This window comes from Podarcis gaigeae (genome assembly GCF_964106915.1).
Source record: "Podarcis gaigeae genome assembly, chromosome: 13".
Classification (NCBI taxonomy): Eukaryota; Metazoa; Chordata; class Lepidosauria; order Squamata; family Lacertidae; genus Podarcis; species Podarcis gaigeae.
Genome location: NC_139689.1, coordinates 16,063,110 through 16,077,886, shown reverse-complemented (window position 1 = coordinate 16,077,886; position 14,777 = coordinate 16,063,110). Strand labels below are relative to the sequence as shown.

The window sequence follows — 14,777 nt, the reverse complement described above, 5'->3', positions numbered from 1 at the left end:
ACTGACATCAGGAGCCTAAAAAAGGTTAAGGAGGAGAGGGGGCTGCATGAATCAGGCATCTGTGTTTTCACATTTGTCTCCTATATTAACGAAAGGACTAGCATAACAATATTTTATTAGAGCTTGAGGTAACATGTAAACAACCATAGGCACACATCCTACAGCCCAGTTGTCAAAGCTTGAGTTCCACAGAGCTAGATGGGAATCACTGCAAGTGTATTTATGACCGCAGGCTTACTATTTTAGCACCAAACATTTAAAGCTGGAAGCCTCATGCCAGGTGTTGCTTGAGAATTTTGTAAAATTAAAAAAAATCAGCGTAGTTGTGAAATCAGTGGCCAAAGTTACAGAATCCTAGAGTTGAAAGGGTCCCGAGGGTCATCTAGTCCAACCCCTGCAATGCAGGAATATCTTAAATAGATCGTACATGATAGATGACTATCCAACCTCTGCAACCTCTGCTTCCTCTCCAAGGAAGGAGATCGTTCACCACCTCTTGTGGGAGTCTGTTCCACTGTTGAACAGCTCTTACTGTTAGAAAGTTCCTGCTGATGTTTATTCGGAATCTGCTGTCTTGAATCCAATGGTTCAAGTCCTAGCCTCCAGAGTAGGAGAAAACAAGCTTGCTCCATCCTCCATGTGACAGCCCTTTAAACCAGAGCTTTCCCAACTTTTCACACTGGTGACACACTTTTTAGACATGCATCATTTTGCGACAAGGTAATTCAGTTTACTAGCAAACCAGAGGTTAAACTAACCCCTTTCACGTTCCAGCAGGAGTGCAGGGAGAATTGCATGACACACTAACACACAGTTTGGAAAGCTCTGCTTCAGATATTTTATGATGATCTCAGTCTCCTTTCTAGGCTAAACAATCCCCACACCCTTAACTGTTCCTCCATACCCTTAATCATCTTGGTTGCCCTCTTCTCCACATGTTCCAATTTGTCAATATCCTTCTTAAATTGTGGTGCCCAGAACTGGACCCAGGACTCCAGGTATGGTCTGACCAAGGAAGAATATGACAGCTCTGAAAGGTTCAGTTGCCATCTTGATTCAAAATGGCATCCAATGGCATTCAAACATAGATAAAAACCTATTCCTTGATGTCAAAAACAAATACGCAAAATTTGGTTGCAAGAGCTTAAGAGGCACCAAAATGCGTAGTTAAACAAACAACTTTCCAAAACAGATAGCAGATTAGCAAAAGGGCTAAAAAGAGATTTTAGTCCTTATATTCCAAATTCCAAGTACTATAGTGGTTTTGGGAGGAAATCATATTTGAAACAGGTTGCTTCAGTCTCAATCTGTCTTTAAAGTGGGCATAACACAGTACAGTCTACGCAAGCTATGTGGGAATAAGTTCCATTGATTTCAATGGATCTTGCTTTTACAGTGCACAGGAAAACAATGAAAGTTAAGCCATAGAAATTATTCTATAACCAACAAATAATGGACCAAACAACCAAAGGTAGCCTCAGAGGTAGGTTAACGATTAAGAAAGAATTTTTTCAAGTATGGCAGGCAACCCAAGAGACAAAGACTATGCTCTTCAAACTGCTCCAATGCTACAAGGTCCATCCTCATTTCTAGGAGGAAATTAAAATGGAACCAAATATTGTTGGAGAGTTTAATGGCAACTCTAAAATAAGAACTACTAGGGACTTTAGAAACCAATTTTAAAATGAAACACTTTATTAATATTAAAAACAGAAGTCAAATCAAATGTCAGCCAACAGACATAAGCCCAATTGTGTCTTGCTTGAACTGGGGCAGGTGTCTGTACTGAAATTCATAATTTGCAATAACACACTATAGGATACAAAGAACTTGACCTGGAGACCACCAAATGCTTTCTCTTCTTTAACACTATGCCAGCAATGTCTGACAGAGATCTAAATCAAATGCCTTTTTCATTTTCTATTGCTTCTGCTAATAAGGAAACTCATTCATAAAATAGCCATAAACCAACCTAAACATTTTTATTTGCACTTTTATAATCATTTTAAAGCCAGAGAATCTATAGGTGCAACCCAGGGAAGGTTAAGCCACTTAAGTTCCCATTTGTTTCAATGGGTCTTAATTGCTCAAGTCCCAGTTATTCCATTGGCACTGAAAAAGTGGTGACTGACTTGCTGTGAGATGAAACAAAAGCCTAAGGAGTTCACAAACCCAGGTATACCTGGCCTCCTCTACAGTCAAAGCATCCCTCCTCATTTCCACCCTTTGGGGAGGCTGCTACACCTTCAAAAATCCCTCAGTAGCTGCCCCATGAGCCACAGGCATATTTCCTTTCTCTGTTCACCTCTCACACCACTGTTCTCTCAGTAGCCATCAACACACAAAACCCACCTGCCATGTTTCCTGACAGCACTCTGCATGTTCCATGTAAAAAAACAACAAATGCCAAAAATGGAAATAAACTTATTTAGAACTCCTAAAAGGCAGCTTCAATTCTTCAGAAGCCGACATCAAAATTTTAGGCATCAGAGATCTGCAAAGCATTCAGATTGCTGCATTCAAATATCCAGTACCTAGAGCCTCAATGCACAAGGACATAGAAATCTGTACGGAAGCCGGAGTTAGGGACCCTATGACAACCAGGAGGAGGAGGAGGTGCACAAAACAAGTAATCTAGGGACTGTGTGGCATAGAACTGACCCATCACACAATCTAGCAACAGTGCCTTGGATTCTGCTGTCCAACCAGAATCAACAGAACACCAAAAAAATTAATAATGAACCCACCCCTCACACAGTACACTGACAAAGCAGGAGAAGCAGAGAGTTTAAAACTTTGAGAACACAAATGAAAAAAGTGGGTACTGGGAACGACCAATGGATATTACACAGCAGGAAAGGTAGAACCACCCTCACTTTCTCAGCACAGCTCAAACAAATCCTCCCCAACTCCATCCAAATAAGAATCCAGTTCTGTCCACTTACATTAGTGCTGAAATGTACTCCATCATAGCGGTAGACCTTGTGCGGGGCCCGCTTGAGCACTGGGTCAACGATGAGCTTGTAGTTTCTCCACTGGAAGTTAGGGGTTTTCTGGAAGTCACCCCCGCCTTCCTGATCCATTCTGACTCATTTACCCTAGAGCAGTAGAAACGGAACCAGTGCATTAGATAATATGATTACTAATATGAGAAAGAGTTAACAATAACAAAGGAGCCCATTCCTGGCCATTTCTGAAGTAGACACCTTTGAACCCAGAATAGTCACCACCAGCAGATGCGCCTGTATATCCCAGAACTAGAAGAGGGTTTAATATTAAACCACCTGAACAACTGTACCTCTTCTCCATAATCCATTTACTATCGCCAGGGCTATTACTGTATTACACAAGCTCAGGGACTTGCACAAAGGTATTTGGCTGTCCATTTTACGCTTCCGTACAATGCTTCCGAGCACAATTCAAAGTGTTGGTGCTGACCTTTAAAGCCCTAAAGGGCCTCGGTCCTGTATACCTGAAAGAGCATCTCCACCCCCATTGTCCAGCCCAGACACTGAGGTCCAGTGCCAAGGGCCTTCTGGTGGTTCCCTCGCTGTGAGAAGTGAGGTCACAGGGAACCAGGGAGAGGGCCATCTGGGTAGTGGCGCCTGCCCTGTGGAACGCAACTATTTTACTTTTAAAAGACAACTAAAGGCGGCCCTGTTTAGGGAAGTTTTTAATGTTTGATGCTGTACTGTTTTTAACATTTGGTCGGAAGCCACCTAGAGTGGCTGGGGAAACTGAGCCAGATGGGCGGGGTTTAAATAATAAATTGTTGTTTTTTATAAAACTTTTATTAAATTGGCCACTTTTGAAGAGGGATGAATTACATACATACTCAGAATTGGGCTTCCTGGATTTGAGATTTGCAGAGCTTTATTGCAGGGACTGTGAACCTGCTACAGTTCTGCAAGATCGCATGGAACAAAAGCTGTGGTATATAGTGCAGATTTTTTTTTAAAAAGCAAGCTTCTGTTCCTGTGATTATAAAGCATCTTTGTTGAGCTATTTTAGATACCTGCTAAAAATATTTGTGTTTCAGCAATTTTACTGAAGTAAAACAAGTTGCATATACCTGTTTTTACCATTTTGCTTTTAAATTTTGTTTTTAAATTTTAAACTAGGATACAGATAACAGTTTTAAATTATTTCATTACACTGCTTAGGAATTCTTTGATTAAGTAGTTTATAAATTCTTCTAAAGCAATAACAAAAATACACAATTATGAAGAAATGCTTGATAGCATGCAGGAAGTCCCTGCACCAATCTTGGTGAGTTGTCTGAATAAGATTTTGAATTACTAAAATGAGACATTTTTAGCCTTGCTCCTCCCATGCCTAAAATATGAATAGTAGAATAAATTGTGCAAAATAAGATAAATTATGTAACTTGTGCAAATGGAGCAAATTTGTAGCGGTATAATGGCCACTGATTACAATTATCTGACAAATAATTTATAGGGGGACCAGAGTTTAGCTTTTCTTGGAGTAGATTTTTTTTTAATCACAGAGCATACACAGTCCTAGTTTTAGAGCAGTTTAGAGTTGTCACACTGGTGGCAAACAGCTTTGCTAAAATAGGAGCAAAATTATAATAATTACCCTGTGCAAATTATTTTCACACATATGCCTCCTTTAATAATATACTCCCTGAATGCGCCATAACTGAAATAACTGAGGTTAATGCCTGAAAAGCATCACCTTGATAAATCTCTTGGTCTGACCTCAAAGTTATTTTTGCCCCTTTTACATATTTGAAAAATGTTAATTTAATACATTATCCTGCCCTTATTCATATTCAACCTCCTATCGAATATGAAGAATATAATTACCAGAACCACATGCCCTCTCTAAGTATAATGCAAATTTGAGAAGCCCAGCAATTTTAACCTTGCAACGTGCTCATTGCATAAGAACAGAAATATAGATGTCCAAATAAGTGCAGCACAAAGGGAATGCATGAAAGCAAAAGGCAGGAATAAAATTGTACCTGTTGTGGATTATCTCGTCTGTGGTCAAGCTATTACAGCTGTGTATTTTTTCTTCCTTCGCAATAAAGCCTGGTTGGAGTTGGTTCAGTCCATAATGTGAAACAAAACACTTGGGAAACTAGGAAGAAAGTACAAAAAGTGAATGTAAAAAAAAAAGTAAATGATGGATACGAATTTGCATAATGCAACATTCTCAGGCAGTAGAATAAAAAGACTTCCTTAGAAGACAGATGGCATGTTAGAATAGGGAATGCTGGGAATCAGGACTCCCAATTCTATCCCCTGGTGACATGTATTCCTCCTTACTTAAGAGGAAAAGTTACTTATGCTCACAAATTAAAAATTAACCAAAATTATGCAACAATGCATTACCCTAAAACTAAAATAAAGCAAGATGAAGCAATCTGAATTCAGATGCCTCCAGCTATAGGAAGATTGCATAAAGGTAAAGGTAAAGGTACCCCTGCCCGTATGGGCCAGTCTTGACAGACTCTGGGGTTGTGCGCCCATCTCACTCAAGAGGCCAGGGGCCAGCGCTGTCCGGAGACACTTCCGGGTCACGTGGCCAGCATGACATCGCTGCTCTGGCGAGCCAGAGCTGCACACGGAAACGCCGTTTACCTTCCCGCTGGTAAGCGGTCCCTATTTATCTACTTGCACCCGGAGGTGCTTTCGAACTGCTAGGTTGGCAGGCGCTGGGACCGAGCAGTGGGAGCGCACCCCGCCGCAGGGATTCGAACCGCCGACCTTTCGATCGGCAAGTCCTAGGTGCTGAGGCTTTAACCCACAGCGCCACCTGCGTCCCAGGGAGATTGCATACTGTAAATTAAATTCTCAAAGTGGGATTACAAAATCCACAGGCCTCCTGTTCTGCTGGGGTCTACCCACAAAGTTTTTCCCCCTATTCTTCAACTTTATCAATAATCATCTTCCTCCGCATATTCAGCTCCTCCCCATCAACAGATTTCCTGATAAAAAGGCTTGCCCTAAGAATTATTTTCCCCATCTAAGTTTTTGTCATTCCGAGATGTTCTCTGTGCCTCACAGTCTTCACCTCTAATTTACTTTGCAGTTAAAACATTGCAAGGTTTACCTGTTGTCTCCCCATTTTGAGTATTCCTCCTCTATCCTCTAAAGGCCTTACCTCTAAGCTTTACAATTTATCACGACCTTTTTCAACTTCTCTCCAAGCCATCCTGAGTTAATTGTTCCCTTCTGTCTATGGGAGCGCTCTCTCTCTCTCTCTCTCTCTCTCTCTCTCCAGCCCCTAAATACATCCATCAGTTCTCCCATTCTCTCTGCCCATCTTCATCTTTCACAGAGTCATGCAGATATGGAAAATCTATTCCTCACAGACATCTCTGCAACATCGCCCATTTCTACCATCCAGCCAATCGGTGGAGATCTCCCTTCTCCCCCTTCAAACCCTGTCAGATCATCCTTCCCTTTCAACCTCACCCTCCATGGACCGTTTCACTCTGCCTTGCTGCTAATGGGACCCCTCAAAACAATCTGATTCTCTCTCACCCCCCAACCCCCCCCCTCGTCAAATGCTCTCCTGCCACTCAAAATGCCCCTTTCCCTATAGGAATTTTCTATTCTGTAGCATCCGATGCCACCCACAGGGCCCTTCTTTCCACACCACGCCTCCTCCCGTTGTTTTGGGGAGGCTAGTTTCGCTTCCTAAATACATGCCTGGGGGGGAAAAGAAAACTTCAGCACCCCCAGTAAGATACCCCCACCCCCTGCCAATACTCCCTGAGAGCCCAGACTGGTCAGCTGGAGGAGGAAGAGGAGGAGAGGCCTTCCTCCCAGGACCCCCTTCTCAAAAAGGCCTCTCCCACCTCCCCCCCCCAAAAAAAACACCCCTAGTGCCTCCCCACACAGACTGCCCCCTCCCCAAACCCCTCTCTTCAGTTACAACCCCATCTGCCCATTTGGAGGGGTCCTCCCCTCCCTTCAGGTGCCCCGGCCCCGCCCACCCAAGGCGCCCTCCTGCTCCCTCCCCCTCCCGCGCGAGGCCTTCTCCTCCTCCGCCCCCCCCACAACGCACCCGTCACTCGCGCGCGTTCTCCTCTCCCCCCCCCCCGCCCCTCACCAGCGGAGGGGCTCGCGCGCTCCCCTCACCGCCTCCCGCTCGCTCGCGTCACCTGCTCCTACCCGCTCCTCCTCCTCCTCCTCCCTTCTCTCAGGGGGCGCACGCGCGGCGACGGCGGCCGCCCCCCCTCCTCCCTTCGTCCGGCCTCTCGCGCTCGTTCGCGCGCTGCCTCCCTCTCCCCCCGCGCAAGCGGGCGAGCGAGCTCTCTCTTCTTCTCCCTCGCGCTCTCTCTCGGCGTCTCGTGCTGCTCCGCCGCTATTCTCGCCTCGCGACCTGTGAAGGGAGGACAAGGGGGGGAAAGAAAAGAGGGAAGGGGAAAAGGGTGACAACCCTCTGCCGCTGCCGACAGGGACCAGGGGGCGGGGCCAGAGCGCTCGGGCGAGACTCTCGGGCGAGGCTCTCGCGAGAACCGCTGCTCCTCTCCTCACCACCGCCCCCCTCCCTCCTCTCTATGGAGACGGTTTTGCCGGCTCTCCGGCTTCGTCGTCGTTGTGTTGTTGTTTTTTCTGATCTGCGCTTTCGACACTGGGCTGTGAGAGGGGAGGGAAAGGCAATCCACCGTTCACAGGGTCACGCATTTCACTTCGTTTTCCAGTGCTTCCGCAGAACATTAGGTTGGTTGGTTTTTGTTTTTTCAACCCTTCTCCGGGTGTTTTTTGTGTGTTTGTGTGTGTGTTTTCTGCGAACGTAGGATGGTGGCGAATCGTTCAATTCGAAATGACAACTAGACTTAAAAGATGGGGAGGGCGAAGATCTAGCCCGCGATTCTTTCCTCGCACATTCGCTGCTGGACCAACCAAATAAAACAAATTACGCTTATATGGTGGGTGCTTAGTACAGGTTAGGTACTGTGGGATAGAGAAGATCGCTCCGCTGATGAGAGTTTGCAAGGCGCCCAGACGACCAAAAAAAGGTGGCACCGACGAATCTGCGGGAGCGAAATCTAAAGTTGTAACGGAATGGCAAACTTAGAAATGCGCGTGACGCTTTCGCGACAAAGAGCGAAATCGCTGCTATTTAACCCATTTAACAATTGCAATGAAGGTAACGGGGGTTAGCCCAGAAATTCTGAGTCTGCACTGTCATTCGGAAAAGGCCCATATAAATAATTCGGCCCGAATCTACCGAATTGAAATCGCAGCTACCCCAAAAGTCAAGCTAACCAGAGTCGACTTCGGTACTTTCGTCCGAAAACGAAATTGTAAAGTCTCTTAGCAAAACACCGTCAGAAAAGCCTGTAAGAGAGATAACTATTCCTCGCATTAATATTCGGCTATTTATTTATTTTAAAATACTGGTATGATAGTGTTGAATCTGCTTGGGCAAAGAAAAGAAAGTTTTTTAAAAATAAAAAGCAATGTTTTCAATTCAGGTAATTTTGACACTTTGCAAAATATTTGTTAGAATAGGTGGTGACCATTTTTATTTTTAAGTAGCAGCAAAGGACAGTCCTGTTGCATGTCAAGGATCAAAGGTTTACAATACTCTTCTCCTCCGTACCAAGAAATTGCTCCTGAATTCAAAATATAAATACAGTATGTGACACCTTGATTGTACATATGCATGCACACACACAATTGATTTTCATTTAGGCTTGCTACATAATGAAGAAACATACGTTTTGATTTTGTCCTAAATATAAATATATTTAAAGCCTCTCAGCAATACTTAGTTGTTTGCTAGTTCCCTTTTACTCTGCTTTATAGTGTGGTGAAAGACTGGAGAGAGGAGATTACTCTGGGTTTGGATAACTGAGCCCTTCCTTCCATTTTCATATTCAGCAATATTTGAAAATTTCCAGGTGTAAATGTTGGTGAAAACTGTTATTTAAACAAAAACCTAATATTCTAAATTTTGGGATGGAAAATCCCAAATTATTCTGAGATCCACATGATTTGCCATAGCTGAAAGTCTGGTGATAATATGCTGATGTCTGGCAATGTTCAGATATTTACAGGGGCGCCGACTTATAAAAAATATTGGGGGGGGCCCATACCGGGGTCCTGCCCCGGGAAGTTTTCTAAATTTTAGATGAAAATTAGTGAGTTTTAAAGTTTTTTAAAAGTATTTTAGAGTCATATGATCAACATTAGAACCCCGAAAACTCGACTCTCTATAACTCCACACTCCGGGAAACTCGACAAGCCTGAAACACTTTTTGGCTTTGAAAAAAGAAACAAAACATAAACACGCACGGTATTTTTGTAAAAAGCTAATTTAATTTACAGTAACAATTATGCTTATAGACTATTACAGAGCAGTGAATATATAGCTCTGAAAAGACTGAAATGATATTTAAATAAATCCTAAACTATCATTAAAAGAATAAAACATAAAATATTGCTGTCGCACAGTAACAGCACTTTGATTAATAAGTGAAATAGCTAATTTAAGCTTACTTTGAATAAGGCTGAGGGTTCATTAAATAAAAATAATATCTCAAAGTTAATGCTTTAATACAGTTAATAAAGTTAATACAGTATGCCTAATACTGTATGTAAATACTGTAATACTCTATGTAAATAACAGGCTTTAATTGGGTCTTACACCCTAAAAATATTTAAGTATTTGAAAATAACTAATACAGTACTATAGTAATATAGAAATACAGTACTAAACTAGTACTAATATTTCAAAACTGAAAATTTAACATTCTGTATGTATTTAATTCTCTATTTTATAAAGATTTTTAATATCTGACAGTGAGTTTGGAGTAGCCCAATGCAAAAATCCCGAGGATCCATGTGGATCCATGCTTTGTAACCACGTTTTTGCACCACTGTGACCCTAGGCAACAGTGGGTGCGTGATTTTTTTGGTGCAAGATGTAGCCATGGACATGCTATGTGATCTGATGGTGAATTTGGGGTGACCCAGTGCAAAGATCCTGTGGATCCATACTTTGTAACCACGTTTTTGCACCATTGCAGCCCCAGGCAACAGTGGGTGCGTGATTTTTTTGGTACAGACTGTAGCCATGGACATGTAATGTGATCTGATGGTGAATTTGGGGTGACCCAATGCAAAAATCCTGAGGATCCATGTGGATCCGTGCTTTGTCACCACGTTTTAAATGGGGAGGGAAGGAAAAACACAGAAGGGACAAGAAGCACAAGAGGGGTGTGCGGAGAAGCAGCTGGCTAAGAATGCAGGGGAGGAAAGGAAGGCAAAAGTCCCCCCCCAAGCCAGCCCTCTCTCTCTCTCTCCCACCTGCGAGTCCCTAGAGCACGGAGAGGAGGAGGTGGGCTGGAGCCTGCACGCAGTGTGACTAGGGAAGAATTAGAAGGAAGGACTCAATCCTTTCCTTAACCCTCTGCTTGCCAGGAGGGCAGGGGATTCCCTGCTCTTTGTTGAGTTTGAGCAAACGCAGCAACAGAAGCGGGTGGGCAGTAAGACCCTGAGGCAGAATGCAGGAAAGCAGCAGCTTCCGACTTCCCTCCGCCCGATCTTATTTTTGCCTGATTTTTGCCTATTTTTGCCCCCGCGAGTCAGCTCCAGAGACCACACATTCGCTCAATAACACGCACAGACATTTTCCCTTACTTTTTAGGAGAAAAAATCTGCGTGTTATAGAGCGAAATTTACGGTAATAATTTTCTTAAATTATTGGGGGGGCAGAGCCCCCCCAAACGAATTTTTGAGGGGGCTCGGGCCCCCTCAGGCCCCATGGAGTCGGCGCCTATGGATATTTAGGTAACATCGCTCCCTCCCCCCCCCCCAGTGATTCAGCCTTACCCATCTGCTTCCTTTCAATGTATTTGAATGATTTATCTTCCCATTTTGCTTTGATGGTGGGTAGAATTTTGGCTTATCATCATGTATGCAATGAGTCTGAATACCTTTGGGAAATGTGACATTTCTTGGCTGGGCCAACATCTGTCAAGCCAGGGCCAAGCCAATGACACAGGATATTTTAATTTAATTTAATTATGTAATCAGAGTATTTTGCATTTATAGTATTTCCTCCCTTCCCCCCCAAAAAAGTGTTGGTTTTTTAAAACCCATCCTAAGCCCATAAGAACAGAGAATAGAAGCTGAAATAATAAAACAAATAAGTCACTGATACAGCAGACTTAAGTGTCTGCTTCAACCTCTTCTGTCTTAAAAAGCAAGCTGCAAATGAACTTGACCATGCCAATTCAATTTCCATATGTGTTTGAAACTCCCAAACTGAGAAAGAATTGTGTATTTATTTGTTTTTGCTTTTTTAAAAAAATGTTTCCAGAGTCTTATAGCTAAAGGCAGACACCCTATTTCGGTCAAAGGATTCCTTTCCCCCTTTTGAAAGCAGTACAGTATTGAGATGTGGGCAGGACGGGGTTAAAGGAGTAGAGTGTGCTACTCATTTTGTTTTCCACCAGAGGGCACCACATGTTCAGGTCTAAAAATTTAACCTCTGGCTGATCTCTACAAATACAGTACATAGGCAGGAACAAGAGGATTAGTGGCAGATTGATTTCGACCCCTGTACCTTTCCACAAAGGTGGTGTGGCTATAACTCCATTGCAGACCAACCTGGTACTCTTCCAATGTTTTCAGACTGTAATTCCCATCATCCTTGACAATTGGCTGCAATGGCCAAGGCTGAGGAGAGTGATATGCCCAAAGTATCTTGAGGGCCAGGGGTTGACTGTCCCTGCTTATAGTGACTGAAATCCACACATGTCTGAAACCATTTTTCAATGGCAAGAGTCACTATCTAGCCGAGGGGTAGCAAACATGGCACCCATCAGATGTAATTGGACTACAGGGGCCATGGATGCTGGGAATTGTAGTCCACATTGGAAGAACGCCAGATCAGCTACATCCCTTCTGACACTTATTTGCCAGAACGTCCCTTTGCCCACACCCAAAGGTTGCAACTGCAGCAAAGGAGCATGTTTCCAGGCTTTGTTGAATGTCCTTGAACGCACCCAGAGTTCAGAAGGCTGGGGAGACTGTGCTCCACCGCAACCTCAGTTGTCAGTTGTTCCTGACCACTGTCAATGGTGTTTGGTGTTGATAAACAGCCTTGGCTCAGTATTCCTGAAGGAGCAATTATTCAGCCCGGACACTGAGGTCCAGCTCTGAGGGCCTTCTGGCAGTTCCGTCCCTGCGAGTGTGAGGTTACAGGGAACCAGGCAGAGGACCTTCTCGGTAGTGGCACCCGCCCTGCGGAACAACCTCCCTTCAGATGTCAAGGAGATAAAGAACTACATAACTTTTAGAAAACACCTGAAGGCAGTCCTGTATCGGGAAGTTTTTAATGTTTGATGTTTTGTTATGAAGCTGACCCAGCCAGATGGGTGGGGTATAAGTAATTAATCATCATCATTAACGTTCACTGTCCCAGGATAATGCGGTGAAGATTCTGGGATGGGTGTTTACTTAGGCCTGATACTCCTCTGACTACATCCGCACACGTGAAAGTGTGTACTTTGGAACCTGCATGGAAGCCCAAAGCTTGCCTAGTTTTCTCTTCCAAACCTTGGAGGGTACATAAATTGTGTGTGTGTGTGTGTGTGTGTGTGTGTGTGTGTGTCCCCCAGCCATCCAGTGTTCTTGCTCCCATCCAGCCTGGAACATTAATGAGACTCTGTCTCAGCCCACTGTCGCTTTTGACCTTCTCTCTCCGTTTCTCAGGCCTTCTTGGCTTCTTCCCAGCTGGGACCAGGAGTATTCCCAGACAGCATAAACATTTCACCAACCTGGGAGCACAGCCAGGGTTCGAAAGGGATTATATATATAGTTCAGCTCTTGTCCAGAAGGGAGGGAACGGGAGGGCCTTGCGAGATCAAGAGTTGTCAAAGCCCAGGGGTGGGGGGGTGGGAGAGACAAATGTTCCAAAACAAGGAACAGAATGAGGAGAGGCAAAAGAGAGCCAGCTGTGGAAGCATTTCTGCAGCTTGAAAAGGCACACCAATCCCCAGAGTGGTTTAACAAACAAGCCTTCCTTTCCAAGGGAACTCTGGGAATTCTAGTTCTGAGAAGGGAACAGGAGTCTCCTAACAACTCTCCACAGCCACAAACTACAGTTTCTATGATACAGTGGTACCTCAGTTTAGGAACTTAATCCATTCCGGAAGTCTGTTCTTAAACCAAAACTGTTCTTAAACTGAGGCGCGCTTTCCCTAATGAGACCTCCCATCGCCAGTGCCCTTCCACCATTTGGATTTTGTTCTTAGACTGAGGTAAAGTTCTCAAACCAAGACACTATGTCCGATTTTGCAGACTTTGTAAACCAAATCGTTCCTAAACCGGACTGTTCTTAAACCGAGGTACCACTGTACTTTGGGGGAAGCCATGACTGTTAAAAGTGACCTAAAGGCGCTTGACATGTCTGGTGTGGCTGTGTCCTCAGGGCAGGACTAGGGATGCCCAGGTTTAAATCCCCTCCTTGGATGATTTTGGGCCACTCTCGGCCTAACTCACTTCGCAGGGTTGTTGTGAGGATAAAAGAACCATAGACACTGCCCTGAGTTAGCTCCTTGGAAGAAAGGACAGAATATAAATGCAATAATAAATGTATGCTCTTGCATCATTTCAAGTACTTAGGTTTTTGGGAACAGTTACTTTCTAGTAGATGGGGAACCTAAGGGCAGCTCAGAGGCCCATCTCACTCAGCACCATAATCACATTGTCTACGACAGCCTTTCTCAACCTGTGGGTCCCCAGATATTGTTGGACTACAACTCCCATCACCCCTAGCTAGCAAGGCCAGAGTTCAGGGATGATGGGAATTGTAGTCCAACAACATCTGGGGACCCATAGGTTGAGAACCGCTGGCCTACGAGAAGATTGCAAGCGAAACCCGAGCTCAATAGCAACCCTCCCCATCTAGTTCACCCCCCTGCAATGCAAGAATCTTAACACAGTCGCCCATCCAATCTGAAACCATCCTGGCTTCAGCAGCAAAGCCCATCATTCGCCTCTGGAAAGTACTTCCTGTTGGCTCTGCTGAATCTCCACAAATATTCACCTTTGCTAGGTCACCCTAGGTTCTCAGACTCTGGAGAGAGAGGGAGAATATCTTTTCTCCATCCACGCAACCGCGGCTTCCTCTGAGACACCATCAAGATATGCAGAGGTCCTCAAATCAGTTCCCTACATCCTGTGTTAGATCGGGTGACAGACCACCAGTGCTCAGCTGCTGGGGACGTGTTTGGATTGACAGAATCTCTTGCAGGAGACACAAGGCTATATACACTCAAATGAGCCTCATGAGACCTGTGGGATACTAGACCGGCAGGGTAAATGCCAATTCCACGCTTGCAGTCTGCCATAGTGCAAGTTCATTCTGTCAGCTCCACATTCTGCCACCTAATTCTGCTGTTCTGTACAGATCCGGAGTGATTTCTGTAGAAGAGAGTCAAAACTTTAAGAGAAAGGAGAAGTGGGCTGGAACGGCAATGGCAGGAAACGTGGGGAAAACATTAACAGACTGGGACATATTTTTTAAAAAAACAAAACCACACAGCATTACACAGCACTTTGAGCAAATAAAAGAAGAAGAAGAGAGAACTTAGGTTCAAAAAAATAAATGGAAAGTCAGACAACCACTGGTTAGCTTAACACATACTTCAAGAAGGCAGCTGAGAGAGAGAAAACCATATAGCGGTATTTTAAAATTTTGTTGATTTCTTAAGAACAACGGTTTGCATACATGCAGTAGGTAAATATTTAGATATGCAAGTATCTGAGTTGCACACAGCT

General features: G+C 44.1%; 1 protein-coding gene across 6 annotated transcripts in view; it reads right to left on the bottom strand.

Moving 5' to 3' along the window:
* Positions 1-7,472, bottom strand: part of SETD1A (SET domain containing 1A, histone lysine methyltransferase) — a 31,650-nt gene extending 24,178 nt beyond the window's left edge. For 3 of the 6 annotated variants that reach the window (XM_083707298.1, XM_083707302.1, XM_083707303.1), the window contains exons 1-3: positions 7,149-7,472; positions 4,988-5,106; positions 2,946-3,098 (exon numbers count right to left, since the gene is read on the bottom strand). In XM_083707298.1, coding sequence (XP_083563424.1) covers positions 2,946-3,083 — 138 coding nt within the window. In that variant the 5' untranslated portion in view covers positions 3,084-3,098; positions 4,988-5,106; positions 7,149-7,472. Of the gene's footprint in view, positions 1-2,945; positions 3,099-4,987; positions 5,107-6,132; positions 6,492-7,086; positions 7,110-7,138 lie in introns of those variants that run through there. The other 3 variants (XM_083707299.1, XM_083707301.1, XM_083707300.1) reach the window with 3 other exon arrangements.
* Between the last annotated feature and the right edge of the window lie 7,305 nt (positions 7,473-14,777).